Here is a 16,620-nt window from a genome sequence, read left to right on the forward strand (position 1 = left end):
CAACGTTCATAAATTATACTTAGACAAAACCTAACCTAAAATGGTAAAAAATATCTCTCATTGTTACTATGTATTTTCGCCAGAAGGAAACCTAACCTAACCTAAGTAATGAAGACGATTTATTGTAAAACAATCACGACTCCACAATGAACATTATAGTATTTATTAAGTTTTCAATATCATTATATTATTATTTATCCTCCCGTAACCCATAAATCATAGTTATTTGTTTAAACACGTATTCTGTGTTAAATGTATTCAATAATAATAATAATACCTCCTTACAGCACGAAGATATTGGTAGTCAATTATTCAAACAATGAGCCCGAATAACGTTGGTTCATCACCCGTTGTCAAGAATTCGATACTCCCCCTCCTCTGTATACTGACACTAGTCTCCGAGCACACAATACCCGTCAAAATGTTAACTATGTGGTACATTATAATGATATTAACGTGACGTATATGTCGTAATAATAATAATAATGTATAGTATTTATTATAAAGTAATATACATATGTATTACACACGACGCCGTGTACTTACACAATTTTATATATTATTTGTTTTTTTTCGTATTTGTTCTCGTTTAAATAATAATAATCTAAAATTCTATACGTATTTTATGAAAAATATATAATCTGCAGCCGCCGTCATCTTAATATGTTAATGACCGCAAGGATATCGTAATATGTCTATATAGTATGTATCATAGTGTATTGGTATATACTTTATATTATTTGTCATATATATAGGTGCTGTCGTCTCGCGTCCGCACGAAACGGCAATTTACGGTATTTTTTCATTACAATATACATATATTATGTATCGTATCATTATTTATATTGGATGTTTAACAGTGTACAACCTTACCGCACACTATAAGACTGCGACAGCAGCAATGGCGGTTGGTGAAACAGTTAAAAATTCTGAAAATTTATTTTTTATCTTTCGAATACTGTTCGTTGGCTCACGTTTTTGTTTAGACTCGTCCGACTCTCTACATAATAATAATAATATGTATAATGGGTTCATCGGATTCGTTTCTACGCGTAACTTACTATATTGTATATATTATATAGAATTATATAATACAATTTATAAATTATTTGTATTATATTATAAAAACTATGTTTTACAAACACATAGAACCGTCGATTTTGTTTAGTACGATTTTTTTTCTTCCCACCGTGGGGTGTAATATAATATAATATAATATATATTTATTATAATATAGTATGCGTTCGATTATAATATTTATCACATTGCAGCAGTCACGGTCAGCCGTGGTAACGCTTGTCGTAAGGATGTATTAATACGTATACACTATACATACTAAACACTTGTGTATTCCCTTACCCCTCGTGGGAATTATCGAAATCCATTCGTAGCCGTTGGTCCGATAGGTATTAGATATATACAAATATATTTCATTGTGAATATGTGTAATGTGTATACAATATACATGTTTATATTATAATAGTGCCATATATCTCTGTGGCCGTGAAACACAACTCATAACAATATTCATCTCTATAATGAATATTACATAAATTATAAACACCTACGATCGAAGTTTGTCGATATATGAGACTACTACTGTACAACTTGTAATATTAATATTATTGTATGATGTATTTGATATAGATAAAAATATGGGTGGGCCTGGCAAAGTGAATGGATATCAATCGTAAAGTTTTACGTATTAACGTAAAGTACAATATAATATATCCATAAAAATGCTCATACAAAAATACTACCGTTTATTCTCAATTAGTCGAATTAGGAATAAAAAAAATATTTATAATACAATAATACGTTTAAAAAACAGTTTGCTGCACCGTTTATTTCTTGTTTTTAGTATATATCTTAATTACTATATTATCATATATCGCATAAATCATGATTAAGGCATAGCAAATGCTTTCAGTATAAAAATATTTGATACTTTCCTGTTATACGAGATAAAGGTTACTTTCGCGACTGCCACCCAAGACTACCACAATTAGCTGAACCAGACAACACTTGGACAACACATGCGGGTGATCCATAATTCCCACTAAAATGGTAGATTTTAACTTCAAATATTATTATGAGTTAGCAATCTAGTTTATCGTCTATATCTATGTAATTTGTGTTATTACTCATACTTATAGATAAAAATAAGTATCTACCTATAATCTCTGTACAACGGAAGAACATACCATGCCTGTCGGAAATTGATTCTTCTATACATCCCCGCATGATAATGGAACTGATTTCGACGGTAGGGTGTCGTTAAGAGATGCGTAGAACTGGCGCGTTCTCGACAGAGTATAGTTTTTCAGTTTCTTCCTTAAATTTTTGGTCTTCCATATTTTGCTCCCTTCTTAAGTTTTGAAAAAATAGTATTCCTGTTTATAAACTTTAGGATATAATGAATAACTTTAATTTAGGCTATTATCTATATGAATATTTGATTTGGTAGTCAGATTATTCAGTATTCGTGCCTACAATACCTTTCAATCTACTTCTCTTGTACCTATATATATATATATATATATATATATCGAGATTAGTATTACAAACAAGTTTTATTATCCCGTGAATTTTAATTTTCAGCACGTATTATACGCGGTTAAATTACGGATAATCTGAACATATTCGTCGTAACAAACAATACTAATGTGCAACTATTACAATTGTAAAATTACTTATCGTCGTTTTATATCGCACGTGTGAGTTTGTGTCACTATATGCGACAATGATGTAATAATATTATATATCAACTGTTTTCTAAAACCTTAATTGAATTAAATGCTAAATAAGATAAGAAAACTGAACGGAGAAGAATCTAATATGTTATAATTTATGAATTTTTAATATAATATTATTATTAAGACCGGATTCTGGATTTTCGCTCAGAACTAAATTATTGCCTTAATATACAAATATAATACGTACAACCAGTTTTCGACAGGTTGCTTAGAAAGTAAAGACGTTCGAAATTATTTTAAATTAATTTGTTTATCACGTAATAATTGTTTATATTATCTTCTTTACACGCGTGTTGTTGTTTGTATAGTATTTTTCTCCCATTCGTCAAAGTGCTTTTCGTTATTATTTGACCGCAAAACTTGCCACACACATAATATTAAAGCAAGTCTTATATGTACGTATATTCAATTTTTATTATTATTATTATCCATTTTAGTTTATTATTGTAAATTCCTTGCGACTTGTTTATGTGTGTTGTGTTGTTGTACACAAACATTTAAAAAGCTGTTAAAAAATTGTCGTCCGTTGTTTTGCTTCGTAGTATTATCGATTAAATAGTTTCAATAATTTTAACGTTTTCTTTATTGAAACGTTGGTTTTGACTACGTATTATTTTAATAATTTATTGAATACACAGCAGTGCCATGTCAATAATTGTGTCAAAAACTGTGATTATTTTCGTTTTGTTTATCGTGACCAAGCCAAAGGTCAAAACTTCATATACTGATATAACATTTTATTTAAACACTCGGATCATTACTATTACCGAGAAATGAGAATTCCATCTCACGAAACCAGTTTATCGATATTCATTGATATAATAGTTTACACCGAAAACTATAATATAATACGTGTCTATGTACATTCAGTACAGATGATTCGAATTAGTTTAAAACGTACTTTTTACGAATTGATTTGTGTTACGCACGCGGCCTGCTTGTAATATTATCGAACATAATATTATTGGTTCAACAACCTAATCGAATATGCGTGATGCGTCGTCTTCGTGTGATTAAATATAATAATATACATAATATATTAATATGATATTAAGTGATTACGATTATTACTTTTATCATTACTTATTAAATTTTTTTATTGAATATAAAACTACAAAACCTTGTTTGAATAAATACGCCTACGTAATCGCTGATGTCGTCAAAATAAAAATCGAGATATCTGGCATTCACAGTATGTGTATACTAATATACTATAATATGTCATATAAAATGTATTCAATTTTATATGCAAGCACGAAGATATTATTAAAAAAAATAGTATGTGTACCAGCGGTATAGAAAATATATATCATTACCTTATTAATTAAACCGTCGTTTTGCATATGTGATCTCCGACAATAATGAAGTGTGTTATTTGTGGTAATATGTAACGAAACCAGATCATCGCGTGTTCTGGTTATTAAAAGACCGCCGCAACCGATTTTTTATTACACTAAATAATCCTATCCTTATAAATTTATAATATTTTAACGTTTTTAAACAGTTTCTTCGGGTTTGCATACCAGTGTACGTAGTCAATTATTACATCTTATGATTAATCGGCATGGTCCATGGACGTAAAAACTAATGTTTACTTGAAACATGTCTATATAAGTGGGACTATAATGTGTAAAAACACTCACGTTTAGTATTTTAATATTATTTAAATTTTATTTTATTTCTATACATTTGGAGGCGCTTGTAAGCAATAAAATTATTCAATTAGTATATAAATATATGATATCTAAGACAAGATTGTCGTGTACCTTACAAAAATTGATATCAGTGACACAAATAGCATATTGTAATGGTCATATTCAATTTTCACCAGACTTAACACAAATCATATTTTAAAACATGTATAATTTATACTAAAGTTTTTGAACTGCGTTTATAATGTACATCAAAATTCAATTTTATTCAAATTTTATATTATTTATTATTATTTCAATAGTGATGCGTACACTTTTTGATATTAAAGTATAAAATATTGAGATAGGATGAAGAGTTAATATATTCCATTTTAAATTTGGAACTGTTATTTCACTAACTCAATCACCCGATAATCAGTAAAAAAGACGACATAGCAATAAACGACAAGGTAAAAAACGTTAATTTTAGTTCAAAGTTATTAAAATAATTGCCGTCATGAATATAATAATTTTTAAATATATATATATAGAAATTTTAAAGTACGCTTGTTGAAAAAAACTTAACATTTTGCAATTAGGTTTTGATTTAATGATGTTAATACCTATATTAAATAGGTAATAATATGTAAGTTGTATGTGTTACCCTTGGCTGCGATAAACCATATTTGATATAAAATTACCACAGAATATAACACTATTACAACAGATAGGACGTCAAACTTTGTAATGATTTCCAGATAAGATAAGGTGGCGGGTAGTTAGAAATCCCGAAAAATTATTATTGTCATACAAATCAGTCAAGTCTCAACATCAATGCAGGTACCGACGAAATAATTAAATACATAGTGATAGTTTTATATTATTGTTTATCAGTGGCAGAGGCGTACCCTTCCTCCTAAAAAAATTCAGATCTAAGTAGGCAGATCAGTGGCATCCTCGACAATATCACACCCCTACCATCACTACGTACAGTCTAGTGATGTATTATTTAATTAATAATTATTATCAACGGGTTCTATCTACAAATAAACGAATGTATGGATTCGGCTAGCAAGCTATTTGTTCACATCTGATAGTTAAAACTTGACGTTGCTTAAACTCCGTACATATATTTATTTCGTGTATTGTATACATGTAAATATTTTATGAATTTATTTCCGGGAACAATGCCAACGATCCGTGGAAGTACACTTTATTATTATGTACTACATAAATTTTTTTAAATTATATATGTGCAATAAAATTAATTAAAAATTAAAATCTCAAAGAGCTTGTCATTTAATGGCCACTACTTTCGTTACAAGAAAATTGAATGTCCTTTTATAAGTACGCGTGAATTTAGTGTAAATATCAAGAATATTACTGTATAAAATATTAAAACTTTAAAATATTCATAACTAACTTAAAAATAAAATAAATAATAAAAGCCTACATAAAGCCTAATATTATATAGGCATAATATTCTTATTTCTTACCCTTAAATTTGATAATGTTAAAGTTAATAGCTTAACAGTTAAAATTGATTCCACTGAACGCGAAATGTGTTTTGTTTTACGTTGGTAAGACGAAGACAACATAATATGCAGGCATGACGTTTTCTTACACTTGTTGATTTATATCATGTAGTTTTGTCATTTTAAGTTTTAACTTTTGTAATTTAGCGATCGCGTCATTTTATGTGTTAGTGTTCACTAGGTACGTTTTATGTGCACTGATAAAATAAAGATTTTAAATTTGTTCTGATAATTATATATTTCTATATTTATAACTATACGGTAGAAATCTAGGTTATATTATTAGTTTATTGCTGTCTATACTTATTGCCCCAGGTAGACGATTGACATTTTTGAATTGTAATTATATATATTTTTCAATGATTTAGCATTATAATGACTATAAGTATATATAATATATGGGATAGTGAATTTTTTTCTTATATGTATAAAAATGTTACGTATAAACTAGATTATTTTTATTCTATACGCTTTTCTATAGATTGATATAGGAGGTAGTTACTTATAATAACGATTGAAAATTTAGAGCAAAACATCTTTTTTTAAATAGGTCACATATCTAGTATAAATGCATGTATATTGTATACTAATTGAGAATGTATTATTTGTCTCTGTTGGATATTTAATCAAACAAGGATGTTTAGGAAGAGCAACCTACTTGTGAGTAGTGGATCTGCGTGTGTTAATATGTGAGTACATGCATACACAACTTTTTATACGAACATTACAGTTCAAACGATATCATTTTTAATTGAATATTATTGTTAGGTTTTTATTATTATTTTTTAAATTCGCTAAACATAATTAATTATTGGAAAGTTAACGTTTGCTTCTGTTTAATGTATTTGTATATATTATATTATATACTATTTGTACAAACTATATGAATTATACATCATAATAGAATTATTAGCATTGAATTTTTATTATAATATAGTCACGCCATGCAAGATTGAGTTAAAACTCATGTGCTCTTTGCTCTTACGCTTTACAAAATAAATAATAGCTATTGTTATTTGTACATTATATTTTTCACTCGTTATTATAATTATATTTTATACATTTTTAAAATGTAAATATTTATAACTCAAAAACAACGGACGTTTTTAGTGTTCAAAAGCAATTCTCCACTACTCTTCCTCTACAGACCACTCACTTCAACACCATCATATATATTATTGTTACATACTTATGTTTCTTATATAATAATTGTTATTTGTTTATATACTTTAATGAGTATCATATTATATCACATAATATACTCGTATTTTAAAGTCGAATAATTAATATTAAATGTTTTATTTTTTTTTTTTTTACTGCAGAATGGAGATCGTATCGTCTGGGAGTTTCATCAAGTCACCCTGAACCGTGTGCCCGGTTACGGGTTTGGAATTGCAGTCAGCGGTGGCCGAGATAATCCTCATTTTGCCAATGGTGATCCTTCAATAGCCGTGTCCGATGTATTGAAGTCCGGTCCCGCCGAAGGAAAGCTGATGTGAGTGTTTTGTATTATTACCAGAACTATCTTTATGGCTTTTAACGTGGATCAATCCTCTTCTATGATATTATATGGATATGTCCCTGCATCTGATAGACGCTGATTTTTATTTTACATTTACAGGGTTAACGACAGGATAATGACCGCCAATGGTGTGTCACTAGACAATGTCGAATACGGTACGGCTGTTGCAGTGCTGAGGGAATGTGGCGAGAACGTAACATTATCGCTGAGACGTCGTCTGGTTTTACCCTCAAACACACCACACACGCTGCGCATTCATTTGAATAAAACCAGGAAAAAAGACGGTAATTATTTGGATCTTTAGACGAATTATATATAAATATTAGGCTGCAGTGCATAGATTGGAGAGTTATAACTTATAATATTAGTATACAAGTCAAATTGACGTGTTCTTAATTAAATTATAAAAGGAACGAACCTATAATAAATAGGTTATTGTTGTTTAATACGTTTTTGTTTTAAATTATTATCATACCAACACTTTTAATAATCATTATTTTTTTTAGTTACATTAGGTATGGGAAATTCAAACCTTACAAAATATTACATAGTATTAATCAACGATTTATAACATTTGGTATATACTAATTTATAAGTTTATTTATAACTATATACAAAACGGGGGATTTCAATTATTTCGAATTCATACGCTGTGAACTCGTATATTATCTTGAAAGTGAATTAATAGAATGTGCATGAAGTAGCTTTTTTCATTTAGCCTCCCCCTTATTTAATTTCTAGATCTGCGCCTGATAGTGGATACATATTACATATTATATAATATACTCATAATATTAAATATTGTATTGCGTTTAGATTTCGGAATCGTTTTGGGCAGCAGGATATTCATCAAAGAAGGGACAAAAGGTGGTGACAACAGCGTTCAGGAAGGTGACGTGTTGTTAAAGATCAACAATCATTCGGTGGTGGACGGCATGACGCTCAAAGAAGCTAGAAGACTGATCGAATCGGCCAAAGACAAACTGAGTTTAACCGTACGACGGGAAGGGAGTGCCAACGGACATGTTTTACAATATTCCGGTTCGTCCGAACCAACATCTCTGCATACGAAAGGTATATTAAGACGAGTTTGCACTATAGCATTTTATAATATAAAAATAATAAGAATATTATCTAAAGGATGCAAATTAGTTAGATGAGAAAGTGCCTATTATTTTGACTTGATTTGAAAAAAAAATCATAACATTCGTTATTAATATTGTTATCGTTTTATTACGTTTATTGAATATTATAGAAAACAACAACTACATGGACGGTATTAACGGTTCAGCGTATCCATCACAAAACTTGTATGTACAGCCACCTAGCAGGAGTATGTTGGAAGAAGCCAAAAGTAATTTGGCGCCACGTGGACGGTCCCGTAACCCGCTATTAGATTCAGTTTCTCTGAGTCAATTGGACAGGCCCACATCTGCTATGGACAACAACACGTCTGGTATTAAAAATATTCTACATGCATATTGTATAGCGTGTTGCTGCATAAATTAGCTTAATTTTTTATCATAGTGTAGAACACATTTTCTCGCCTCAACCTTTATATGACCTTTAACAATAAATTCGAAATGTATAAATATTAAATCTCGTATTTAAAATTTTAAAAATTATTGAGCGTGTTTTATTGTAAACAACGTTTTTCATGCATAGACTTTTAAGTTACTTTATTATTTTAACGAATAAGTTTTAAAAGTAGTTATACGATTTATAGATTATAATATATTCAGTATCCACGTTTAATACTTGTAAAGGAAAATTTACACTATTGCTTATTTAAGATTGTATTGATACTACATGGAGATTGGTGGATTACATAATGTTACGCATAATATAATATAAATATGGTGTTTTCTTTTATAGCCAACAATTTACATAACGGTGATCTGGGACCTACATACAACCATGGTCGTAGTAGAAGTGGTGCTGAAGATCATTCAGAACCTCCGCGGCCGCCACCACCGAGACCCGAAGGTACAAATAATTCAAAAACAAATCATTAAAACGAAGAGGGAGAATACAAAATCTTAATGTTGTCTCCGTCTTACGCAGAACATTATCTGTGTTTTTTATTGGGGTTATATGTTATTTTACATATTCATACACATAAAAACAAAACAATCATAAGAAAATAATATGAGATTATAAATAATGTTTCTTCTTTTATTTATTTTTGACAATAAGGCTAATTCACTGCTATATACAAATGTAAATTATAAAATGCAGTCAAATAATAATTTTGATTTATACATATTTTTATTTAAATATCCGTTTTCTTCAAAATGTGGCTTAGATTTTTGTATTTCAGAATCAAAACGAACTACCTATTAGGTAGTCCTATTAATTTTTCCACTTTGTAATTCATTTTTAACTATAAAATTGAAAATTAATTGCATATTTTTGTAATTTTGTCCATTTGAACCTCTAATGCTTATCAAATAAAATTGCCCCTAAGTATTTTTAATATTATTAAAATTATAAAAGAAAATATATTTAATAGCACACATTTTATGCTTAGCATAACATAGTTTCATAAGTGATACAATCAAACCAAAAAATATATGCAAATTTATACAAATCTGTGATCTACGCGTACCGTACATCCATCAAAGTATTGGAATATGATGATTTTATAAACAAATTTAGTCACTTAAATGCTCTAAAAAATTAAAGTATTAATAGTTAATACAGTAATACGTGTACATTATGTATAGTATTATATGTTTTTAATTTTCTATCTTAAACTTCCTTTACTCTGTTTACCAATAATATATATATAAAAATTATTATATGATTAATATAAATAAATAAAATTAAAATAATTTAATTATTAAAATTATAATTATTATTATTATTTTATTATTTAATAATTTAATTTATAATTTTATTAATTAAATTTTTTTAATTATTTGTCTTCAAAAATTGATAACGGTATATTAAAGGGAGGGAGAGCAAAAAAATACTCCTTTGAATACTATTTTCATTATTTTTTTCAGATTATTACAGCACAACTAGACAGTTTTATGAAGATACATTACCTCAAAAATCAAAACATTTAAAGTTAGTTGTTAATTATTAAATCATTTATGATAAACAATTAAATAAATTTTGAATTTTATCAATAGGCCTGATCCTCGGTTTATTACATTCCAAAAAGAAGGGTCAGTTGGCATTCGTTTGACTGGTGGCAACGAAGTCGGTATATTTGTCACTGCTGTACAACCAGGAAGTCCTGCATTCACCCAAGGTCTGCAACCAGGTGATAAGATATTAAAAGTAAACGATATGGATATGAAAGGTGTGACTCGTGAAGAAGCTGTGCTATTTTTGTTGAGCCTCCAAGATCAAATACATCTTATCGTTCAACACAGGCGCGATCAATATGAACAAATTATGAACAATCAACGAGGCGATTCATTTCATATCAAGTAATTAATAACCATGTTAAAATATATGATACAACAATGTTTTTTAATATGCATGTGTAAAACTCCATAGGACTCATTTTGACTATGAACAACCGAACAAAGGTGAAATGAGCTTCTGTAAAGGTGATGTGTTCCATGTAATGGACACATTGCATAATGGTGTAGTTGGTTCCTGGCAAGTATTCCGTATTGGAAGAAACAATCAAGAAGTCCAAAAAGGTATAATACCAAATAAGGCTAGAGCGGAAGAACTAGCTACAGCACAGTTTAATGCTACTAAGAAAGAAATGAATGCTTCAGAAAGTAAAGGGGGTTTCTTTAGACGCCGAAAACATAATCACCGCAGATCAAAATCATTGAGCAAGGTAACAATATTATAAACATTATTCTATGAGGAAATGTATTTATTGACTTTTTATTATAGGAAAATTGGGATGATGTGGTGTTTGGGGATAGTATAAGCAAGTTTCCAGCCTACGAAAAAGTGGTGTTGAGTCATACTGGATTTGTGCGACCAGTTGTTTTGTTTGGACCGATATCGGATATTGCTCGAGAAAAACTTACCAAAGACTTCCCTGACAAATTCTTATCTCCTCGTAAGTATTATTATTATTTATTATTAACATTCTATAAAATATCTATATTTTGACATAATTTTCAATAATAGTAAATTGATTTGGTTTATTAGAACTTGAAAACAACACTACTGATGGTAGCAAGAAAATCAGTGGTATAATACGGTTAAGTGCTATTCGTGATATCATGGACCGGGGGAAACATGCCTTGTTAGATGTCACTCCAAATGCTGTAGACCGTTTAAACTATGCTCAATTTTATCCTATAGTCATAATGTTGCGAGCTGATAACAAACAAGTGATCAAGGAACTACGTGTTGGATTACCAAAGTAATGAGTATTTAATATTTAATTATTTTGTATGTACATTTTTACTAATAATTAGTTATATTTTATAGAACTGCACACAAAAGCAGTAAAAAGTTATTAGAACAATGTCAAAAATTAGAAAAAGTGTGGTCGCATGTATTTACTTCATCACTTACTCTAAATGGAGGAGATGCTTGGTATCGCAAACTTCGAGAACTAATCGATAAACACCAGAGTTCTCCGACTTGGGTCAGCGAGACTAAGGTATTATTATTATAATATATTATATACAAATATTAAAAAAAAAAATAGTATTCTAAAACTATAAATATATTATTATTTATAGACTATAGACTTCCTATCAGATCTTTATTTGCTTCCTATGTCATATCCATTTTGTGATCCTTATGTTATATCTAGTGATACTGATTATGCTAGAAAACCAAATGATTTTTTTGGTTACATATGAAATTCTAATTAACTACTTGTATGTACTTTTGCTGTTTAAAATATAATATATTGCATGATTAACAGTTTATTTATAATTTAATGATCTATTATTTGATCATCTTACATAACAAAAATTATTTTTTAATAGATATTATCATACTAGGTAATTATTAACTTTTATTTTATAATTTATTATTTACTTTAGATTTAGTTGTTAATAACTAATGTCTAATATAATTACAAAAGGAATTTTTGTTACTTTTGATCCATTATTACAAAAATGTTTCTATTCTTATTTTCTATTTAAATTCATATTCAGTTTTAGATATTTGATCATTTAATTTGATAACTATATCATAGTAATGTGTCCTTTATTAACGTTATTTAATTTGTGTTTGTAAATAACCTAATTTATGTATTGTGAGTTACTAACATGTTGTTTTGTGTATGTGGCATGTATTATGTGTTCAGCCTGAAGAAAATCTGTCTGATGATTTGTTATTCCCAATGACCTCCTTACGTTTGTCATATGCATCATCTCCCGAAAGTGATATGGAGACTAGTAACACAACATTAGCATCCCCAACTTCTACTGCAGCAGCTAGTCCGTCTGCAATTGGTTCAAGGCTAGTGAAAAGTTCAAGTGATCCAAGCATTACAACTCAGGATGATTCAGCCATTCCTAACTATAATCCACCTCCGCCATATTCACCATCAGTGTTTAAACAAGTATGAACTATTAATTAAGTTATAATAAAAAAATGTGCTAAAATAGAAAATTAACTTAAAATTCCTTGTTTTTTTTGAAGATAACCAGATTTCTCTAAATTTAGTAAAAAAATAAAATATTAATTATATTAACCTAATATAAATTAATTAATTTTAATAGGCAAGTTATGAGCCTCCTCAAACATTACGTATGGCTGGTCCACCTACTCACACAACATTAATGGTAAACGGTAATGGTCCTCCAGATTTACCGCCTCGTGTTGATAGAAATACAAAACCAATGCATGGAAATCGCACTAATGGTCAAAGATCAGCCACAGACAGATTATTTAGTCCAAATGGTATAGAAGATATACCCAATTATATAAATGCAACTCCCCATCATCATAGGACTCACACAAGCACTAGTAAACAAGTATGTTATAATAAAATCCTATAAAGATATTATAAATTGGTTTATTATAAAAAAAATTTATATTTATTTTTCAGTTGTATGATATGCACAATAGCTATGACAGTGTATCGTCATATGATAGTTATGGTGTACGCATGAATGGGGGCAGCAATGGTAGTGCTAACCTTACAACAACTTTGTGTTCAAACTCGCAGGATGATCTTAAATCAGGCAGTAATAACACTTTAGGTAGACATCATGATCCTTATAGATTTACTAGATCAACTCAACAACCAGTTGACACAAAAATATCAGATTATCCAAAATACAGGTTAGTAAATTCAATATTTTTTTTTTTAAATTTTTAGAAAATATCTTCAAATTTTATTTCTAATTTTATAGGGAAATTTCAAAATTAAAAACATTACAGTTTTATAGAAGCTTGAATATTATTGATCCAATTAATGATATATCTTTTTCTTGTGAAAGATATATTGTGTAGCTTTAACATAATACATTTTTCCTAGTAGTTTACTGTGGCTTATTAATTTTCAGTTCATTTTATCAAGTAGTGTTGTTTACTTACTTAGCACTTTGTTTGTTTGTAGACCTCCAGGTGGTACTTCTGGAGGTATGATTGAGTATGCTACTAGTAAACCCCTGCCATTGCCAAAATCACCTCCACAACAACAATCCTATAAACCTGTACCACCTCCAAAACCTAAAAACTACCGACCACCAGTACAACAGCAACAGCAACAACAACATCAACAGCAATATTATCAACCACCTCCTGCTGGTTTCCAGCACTCAAAATCATTTAGCATGGCAGATAGTACATATTCATCACATATGTCTAATGGGGTGAGTATTTTTAATAATAGTTTTGTCTTTAATAAATCATTTTATTTTGACAATTTTTAATACTTAAAATTTAAAACAATATATTTAGATGCCATCATCGCCTAGCAAGTATTCATCGGAATCAACTGACGTGAATACTGCTGATTCAGGTCACGGTAGTAGCTTGGATAGGGGTTATGATCGACGAGGTGGTAATGGACAACAGCCTTCTCAACAGATGGATCGTAGCCATATATACTACAAACACCATAGAGATCCAAATACATTAGATTTAACACAACATCGTGACCAACGAGGTAGCGCATTTGAATTATACAAGAAACCATCAGTAGCTGGTGATCATAGAATGTCAAATGGAGGCGACTACAGAATGTCAAATAGTGATCATAGAATGTCCAATGGCGGCGATCACAGAATGCCAAATGGTGGTGGCCACTACAATGTAGATGCGCTTCGGTGACAACGACAGTATCCGGTCAGGTTTTAAAGGTAGATTGACCGGGTTCAAATTAAAAGCAGAAACGCTTACCTATATTTTATCTCATCAAAAATTTTATCTTATTATATAAATATTTTATATTTATAAGATGTTCATAAATTTGTTTTTCAATTGATGGACTGATTGACAGTAATTTATTTTTATTTTATTTTATTTTGTTAAGTCTTATGTACATTATTTTTTATTTAATAATATTTTACTGATAAGTAAATTAAGTTGTTTGTTATTATTATTACAATTATAAATCATAATTTGTGTCGTCCATTAAGAGTAATTAAATGAACAAAAATTGAAGTAATTTACATATTTTACACATAAAATGTGAATTTAATATTAACAAAAGTCTGAAAATTTAAGCATGCACTGAATGTACAAACAGTGCCATTCGGTTGAACAAATTAAAAATTGTCTGCCAATTTACGTGGCTAAGTTAATAATATTCGACCATAAGATTAAATTTAAAAAATATATTTCTATACATTTATTTTTTGTTAAAAGTTATAAAAATGTTCAAATGTTTGTGCCTTATTTGTATTTCTTGCCTTTCTAATGTATAAAATAGTTAGGTACATAAAATACTTATACACTATTTTATTTCCCCAAAAAATGGGAGATTAAAAATATATTTAATATTTTTGTGATTTTATACCATTATGGTTTTATCTTATATTTTTTATTCTTTAAGTTTTAAATAACAACTACGCTTTAAACAATGTTATTAAAATATTATTATTTGATGTATGAATAATTTTAATAGTTTCTATTTAACTTAAGTTTTTATCTATATAAGATTTTTTTTTATTATTACTATGTTAAACTATGCTTCAACTATTAATAAATATATATTTACTTATGTAATTATGTTATTAGAATAATTAAATATTTTTTCTGATTAATAATTTTTCAGTAATTTTTATTGGTATTAAAAAAAAAATGTGGCAATAGAAACAAATTAATTAATGTCTTACCTTTACCTTTTTTCCCATTATTTCCATAAAAACAATAGTTTATTTTACAAAAATGTATTTTGTTATTTTCCTTTTTTAAGTATGCTATTTAATTTACTCTTAAAATGTAAAGTATTATCATTATTAAAGTTACACTGGCTGTAGTATACTGAAATATTAAGTTGATCAGTATGTCAATATGGACCCCTAAAAATTAATATTACTCACTTTATAGCATAACATATACAAGTTAATAGATACTGTTAGTTAAAAATTGTTAACATAATACTGGGTAATACTTCCAGGTTCACAACTGATTATGATACATCATAAAGATAAGGGCCATTCTTACTTTACTGGACATTCACTTTTTTTTTTGTAATTTGCAAATTGTGTAAGACATACTTATAGTTGTTTACTTTATTATAACTGAATACATTTCTTTGGCCCAAAAACATTGAAAATATTACAATTTTTTTTATACAATTAATTTTTATGCGTTTAGTCGACCATTTTCGTACTTTGTTCAGTTTTAGATTTTGCTTAAATTTACCATGGAGAAGAAACATTTCTCCTCTAAACATAATTATGTTTACCTTTATCAGAATTCTTTTCTATTCCAATATTTAGTACTTACCTAATTAACATGAATTTACATAACCCGATTCCAAATTCGTACGGCATTACCTTGCTCTATAAATTGATAAAACGTTTTTCACATTTTCCCAGAGAAATGAGCGTATTGCAACTACAAATTACAATAAACTACCCACTGAATTAGTGAGCAGCAGAAGCGCTTCTATGGTATAGTATAGACATTAATCGTATATTCAGTATCTAGTCACTTCTATTATTTATAATCTATAAGCGTATTTTCACGGAAGTAACGATGAAAACAATTGTTTTGCCGACAATTTACTGATATGACAATATGACGCGAAAAGAGATTTGTATTAAAAATATATTATC

General features: G+C 28.7%; 1 protein-coding gene across 4 annotated transcripts in view; it reads left to right on the forward strand.

The window, feature by feature from the left end:
* LOC113550703 (tight junction protein ZO-2) overlaps positions 1 to 15,398 on the forward strand; it is a 39,446-nt gene extending 24,048 nt beyond the window's left edge. For 3 of the 4 annotated variants that reach the window (XM_026952707.1, XM_026952708.1, XM_026952706.1), the window contains 16 exons: positions 7,245 to 7,417; positions 7,544 to 7,728; positions 8,261 to 8,518; positions 8,700 to 8,900; positions 9,320 to 9,430; positions 10,453 to 10,516; positions 10,582 to 10,884; positions 10,955 to 11,249; positions 11,309 to 11,480; positions 11,573 to 11,789; positions 11,858 to 12,032; positions 12,690 to 12,947; positions 13,108 to 13,362; positions 13,437 to 13,672; positions 13,950 to 14,205; positions 14,294 to 15,397. In XM_026952707.1, the coding sequence (XP_026808508.1) occupies positions 7,245 to 7,417; positions 7,544 to 7,728; positions 8,261 to 8,518; positions 8,700 to 8,900; positions 9,320 to 9,430; positions 10,453 to 10,516; positions 10,582 to 10,884; positions 10,955 to 11,249; positions 11,309 to 11,480; positions 11,573 to 11,789; positions 11,858 to 12,032; positions 12,690 to 12,947; positions 13,108 to 13,362; positions 13,437 to 13,672; positions 13,950 to 14,205; positions 14,294 to 14,665 (3,531 nt within the window). In that variant the 3' untranslated portion in view covers positions 14,666 to 15,397. Of the gene's footprint in view, positions 1 to 7,244; positions 7,418 to 7,543; positions 7,729 to 8,260; positions 8,519 to 8,699; positions 8,901 to 9,319; positions 9,431 to 10,452; positions 10,517 to 10,581; positions 10,885 to 10,954; positions 11,250 to 11,308; positions 11,481 to 11,572; positions 11,790 to 11,857; positions 12,033 to 12,689; positions 12,948 to 13,107; positions 13,363 to 13,436; positions 13,673 to 13,949; positions 14,206 to 14,293 lie in introns of all 4 variants that reach the window. The other variant, XM_026952705.1, reaches the window with a different exon arrangement.
* The last annotated feature ends 1,222 nt before the right edge of the window (positions 15,399 to 16,620 follow it).

Source organism: Rhopalosiphum maidis, chromosome 1 (assembly GCF_003676215.2).
Source record: "Rhopalosiphum maidis isolate BTI-1 chromosome 1, ASM367621v3, whole genome shotgun sequence".
NCBI classification, from domain to species: domain Eukaryota; kingdom Metazoa; phylum Arthropoda; class Insecta; order Hemiptera; family Aphididae; genus Rhopalosiphum; species Rhopalosiphum maidis.